Source organism: Columba livia, chromosome 13 (genome assembly GCF_036013475.1).
Source record: "Columba livia isolate bColLiv1 breed racing homer chromosome 13, bColLiv1.pat.W.v2, whole genome shotgun sequence".
Taxonomy (NCBI): domain Eukaryota; kingdom Metazoa; phylum Chordata; class Aves; order Columbiformes; family Columbidae; genus Columba; species Columba livia.
Window position 1 is genome coordinate 12,505,485 of NC_088614.1, and position 5,389 is coordinate 12,510,873.

General features: G+C 53.0%; 1 protein-coding gene across 1 annotated transcript; it reads right to left on the reverse strand.

Annotated features, from left to right (window-relative positions):
- Positions 1-2,266: 2,266 nt before the first annotated feature.
- Positions 2,267-5,198, reverse strand: THAP11 (THAP domain containing 11). The gene has a single exon (XM_065029144.1). It carries the CDS (start codon positions 5,196-5,198, stop codon positions 4,464-4,466), a length of 735 nt encoding a protein of 244 aa, XP_064885216.1. The 3' UTR covers positions 2,267-4,463.
- Positions 5,199-5,389: the final 191 nt, after the last annotated feature.

A 5,389-nucleotide genomic window follows, 5' to 3' on the forward strand; every position in this document is an offset into this window, starting at 1 on the left:
CCGCCTCAGGGCCGCTGCGCGGTGCTCCCCGCTAGGGCCCTCCTGCCAAACCCCGCTGGCCTGCCTGTCTAGAGGCCGCTTAAGCCGACCCCGGGAGGGAGGCTCTATCGGGCCCTGTCACCCCCTCGGGAGGGCAGTCATGGCTCTGGTGCCCGAGGGGAAGCTCAGCCCTGGGCCCGTGTCACCTGCTCTGGCAACGACTGTTCCCGAGCCGTAACAGTGCAGGATTTCACCCCGAAGAGTGAGGTGAAAAGTGTTCATGAAGGCCGGCCAGGCCCACCCTCAAAGTGCTGCCAGCCCTGGGCAGGGAGCTTGGCAACCAGCTGCAGCCAGAACTGCAGAGCCTGACATTCACTTTACCTCCCCTAGCACAAGCTATACGGTGATTTTATTTATTTATTTACTAAATGAATTGCTCAGCTTGCTTGCAGTGAAAGAAGTTCACACAGAAGGTATGGGGTGGTAGAGAAACCGCCTTCAGACAAATACTCGCAAACAGATGAGTGGCCTGGAAACCCTGAGTTTGGTCTCAGACCAGTGCCACAGTCACTGCAGCAGCAGAGAGGGCTTGTAAGTTGCAGTGTCTTTGTTATTGGGTAGTTAGACCATAGCGCTGAGCCTGAAAGACAGCTCAGCGGTTGTCCTGTAGCAAGTGGCACTTTTGAGCTCAGCTCTGAAGGTTCCCAGGTCCCTGCTGGCAAACCTGAACGTTGTCTGTCTGCTTCTTGGAGAGAGACGGGATTGAACAACCCTGGGAAGAGGTGTATCCGCTCAGCCAGGCTTGCTGCTGAAGGCAGCACTAGGAAAAGGAGATGGAGGTGGCTGACACTGAGGCTCTCTAGGATTCCTCTAATGTGGCACTAACAATGTGTTCCAGCAGGTTTCTCCTATCTGAAAAGGCCAGCCTGAGTGCCAGTGCTGTGCCGGTCACTCTCGCATAGCTTCTTACCTGGAAATGGAGGCTGCAGGCAGCTGATATACCACTGAGTCCAAGTGAAGAGTAGATGAACAATAAAGAGGTGATTTGTTTGTTTATTTGTTTGTTTACCCCTCTCTCTCCCTTGTTTTCTGGCTGAAATGCTGGTTCATGGCTGGCAGAAAATGATGAGCTTTTTCACTGCCTTTATCATGATGTTCTCAGATCTCTAGCTGCCAGCCTGAGACATGTTCTTGTGCTCTGCACCTACTGATATCTGTCCCAGTGGAACTACTGGCACCATCCTGGCCACGGTTCTTTATGGACTTGTCGTAAGGATTTGTGTCATGAACAAAACCTGTTTTTTAAATGGTGAAGCCTGTGAGACACTTACAATGGTAAACAGTTTGTGCACAGCAACCCTGACCTGTCAGATTTATCTGGGAAGATCTAGAAACTGGGTTGATTATACACCAATGCAAAGCTGTGAATATACAGAAAAAGCTACTTCTCATTTGTTTTTCATATTGAAAGACAAAGGAGAAGGATTTGCATGACATGAACCACCTGGGGTCCCTTGTTCTAGCTGATGTGTTGTGGAGTCCGTTCCAAATATGGGTCCCAAGCCTGGAACTTGCAGGTTTTAGGAAAAAATGGTGTTGCTTTTCCTCCTGCTGTTTCTGTAGTAGCTACTATAGTGGGATAAGTATCTTTTTAGGATGTGCCTACCCAGCTGTAGTAGCTCCTTTCTGTGAACAAGTATCTTTTATGGTGTGACTGCCCAGCTATAGTAGCACCTGTCTGCTCTGTACAGTATGTTTTTTGATTTTTGAAGTAGAGATGCAGTAAGAATTTGAGGGAGAAGCAGAAGGTTAGGGTTGTTGGCACAGTCTAATTTAGCCCTGATTTAGCCCAGAATTTTAACATTTCTGCTGTCTGTATAGATAGTAGAGAAGTCTGAAGTTGTATCAGAGAGATATCAACCATCCCACTTGTTGGTCTGTGCCTTCTGGCACACCAGTTCCCTGAGGAGTCTCCAGCCTCTCCATAACAACTCTCACTGGCACGATAACTTCTGCCCTGCCACAACAGGGCCCTGCTCACAGGGCAGAGGTAGGAACAGTGGGAAGGACTGTTAAGAGGAGGCAGTTTCCAAACCTGGAGGCAGGACACACAACAGGCAGGCAAGTAGTACAGTGACCAGGCCTCTAACTCCTCTTCGTCACCCTATGTGAACATAACGAGATTCACACGCCTGCAGGTGTGGAGTTAATGAGGAATAAAAAGCCGTTGCAAAAGAAGTCAAGCTACAGCCACCAACCTTTCAGAAATACATTTACAGCACGGAAATGGGAAACATAACAAAACAAAATATACTTTATTAAAATTAAGCATGTTAGCACCTCAGTGTAACCTGGAGAAGTGGAAGAGTCCAGCAGTTAACCAGTCCAGCAGGCCGAATGGCTGAACGTCCTGAAGTGCATTCCAATGGTAGAAAAAGTACCACGACTGTGAGGACACGCACGTTCTCAAGAAGCTAGGGCCTGCAACCGGTCTATCCGTGAGGAGAGACGTTGTGCTGCCTATTGTCTATTGCCTATATAGATCTGCTGGACCAATTACATATGTTAAATCAGATGGTGTAGCAGGTATCTGCTTTCCCTACAAAAAGAAAACACACAAACAAACCAACCCACAAACTGCAGCTTACTTGACTTGCAGGAAAATCAGTATACCACGGAGCTGAAGTTAAGAGCTACGTATCAGGTTGGAGAAAATAAATTAAAATGAAATAATGGGAAATACTTAGTACATGAGTAGACCTGTAGTATCCTTACGGTCGACCATCCAACTCAGCACACACATTAATAGAAAAATGACCCATGCATCACATAGCAGGCTGTGACAACCACTGCCGTTAGCTGAATGGGCTACATGATCAATAGATAAACCTCCAGCTACCAAATCCCACTGTGCCCTTTTGTTCAGTCATACAGAGCATCAAAACAGACAATTGTAAAGCTACGTTAGCCAGTGTTACAAAGATTACAATATTTTCAAACTAAAGATACTTTTTACATTTAGAAAATACTTCTATAAAATTTAGTAAAACAGACATCCCGATCTCTCGAGTGTAACGCGCTCTGGTTACAGGAGGAAGATCTCACAGAGCCAGCGGACACTCAGGCACTCCTCCTTCGCACGTCGTTATGGGCACACTGTGGTGAACTGCCTCTTGTTCCCAACATCCGTCGCTATTGAAGCTTTATCCCCCCCAAGTACACATCACCAGAGAGCCACACAGGAGCACCAGATACCTTCCTCTTCCTCCTCAGTGCTGAGGTATCTGTTCCGCTGGCTAACCTGAAGTACATGCTCAGGCCAGCCTTGCTACCCTCGTTCCACCATCTTTCTAGCCAACGCCGATTTGGTTTCCTGTTCCTGACAGTGAGGGGCCTAATGCTGGCTAGAAACAGAAACTACACAATCATTCCACATAGATTGATTACAAGAGTCTTAAATCTCAGTTTAGAACACGCAAGCACATTTCAGTAAGGTCTTGCCTAATGTACAGATTATTAGTCATGCCAACTAGTTTAGGATTAAACAGCAAGAGTTTGCAACCACTGCAGATAAACTTGCTTTGCTTCTGTTTTGTCCCAGTTCTCTGAACGAAAGCCAAGGATTTAAATTCCTATGTGTTACAAAGCCTCCGTTTCATTAGAGGGAGTTCTTAAGCCAATGAGATAAACTACAGCCGTCAAATGCCACCGGGTTCTTTGTACCAGATTGTAATCCTTACTAGTGTTGAGAGCAGAGACATCTGTAACAAATACATACTGCGGAGAAAGCAAAAACTACATAGTACAAGAGCACTCTTTAATCTGGGGATTCTTTCACACTAGAAACAGCAGTCTTTTATGGCATCAGTAATTTACTGAAGAAACACATCACCCTGAGAGGGTTTCTAAAGCTTTCCTTGTGCCTCTGCTAAGCGAGGCCAACCATGACATCGACGTTCATTCCGACGAAGGGTACAGTGCCAACCACGCTGTCAGACACGCCTTCTCCAGGGGGTAGTGTTGCTGCTACCTCACTTCACACAGAGAGAGTTTATTTGCTGAAAACTGATATTCCGCGTCCACTTCGTGGTGACATGGGTCCCATATACACCAAAAGAAGCGCTTTCTGCCACTGCCGGCACAGAGAGGGGTCTGATGGGCCCAGTGCGGATGGGATGCTGATGGGCGCCCGCAGTGCTAGCTCTGGGATAACGCTGGATTGGTAATGGGGCTTGGCATTGAGTTGGCAGCGGCCACCCCGTCTAGGCAGGAGAATCCAATGGTGATGGCTTGTCCGTCTGGGGGCTGGTTCGGTGAGGGCAGGAGGGTCAGGCAGCCAGAGACAGGGGGCTGTGGGGCTGCAGTCCATCCCATCTCTGCTCTGTCCTGGCACCTCAGCGAGGGCAGCGGAGGCTCTGGGGTGGAGAGCCCTGTGCCCCGGTGTGCCGGGTGTCCCCCTGGCCCGGGCCGGGCCCCGGTGGCCCTCAGAGGCCGTGGCGCTTGCGGGTCCCAGCGGTGGCAGCGTGGAGCAGCCGGTCCTTCTCGCGGATCTCCTCCCGGAGCTGGGCCTCGGCCAGGCGCAGGCGGCGGATGCTGCCCTTCATCTCCTTCATCTTCACCTCCAGCAGCGCGATGATGTCGCGCTGCTCGTTCAGCTTCCTCAGCAGCTCCTCCGACGTGGTGCCCGACGACAGCGAGTACGAGTGGTCCGGGGGGCCGCCCTCCACCGGCACCTCCTCCCCCGCCGCCGCCGGTACCCTCCCGGGGCCGGGCGCAGCAGTTGCCCCGGCCCCGAGCTCCACCTGCACCGTCAGGTCGATCGGCTTCACGTCCTCGGCCGCGCCCCCTGCCGGGGCCTCGGCGGCGGCACCGGGGCCCTGCGCGGCGGCGGAGGCGGCGGCGGCAGCAGCAGCGGCGGCAGCGGGACGAGGGCGGCGGGCGGCGCGCTGCGCCTTGCGCTCGTTAACGCCGCGCAGCGGGAAGATGGTGGGGACCCGCACCAGGTAGGACTTGCGGCCGCCCTGGAAGTGCTCGCTGCAGACGCGGTGGCCTGTGGTGGGCTGGAAGGTGCTGAAGCAGCCGCTGACGCCCGCCCGGGAGACGTTCTTCAGCCAGAGGCGCCGCAGCTCCTCGTCCTTGGGGAACGTGTAGAAGTGCAGCGCCTTGTCGCGGTGCGAGTTGTTGTAGCAGCCCGGCACGCAGCAGGTGAAGCCCGGCATGGCGGGGCGGCCTCCCCGGCGGGGAGGGACACCCCTGGGCGGCCCCGGCGGCGGGGAGAGCGGGCGCGGGGGGCCCCCGCCGAACTACAGCTCCCACAAGGCCAACCGCGGCCTCTCGCCGCCCGCCAACGCCGCCCGCCGCGGCCGCACCGGAACTACGCGGCCCACGATGCACCGCGGCAACGGCGCCG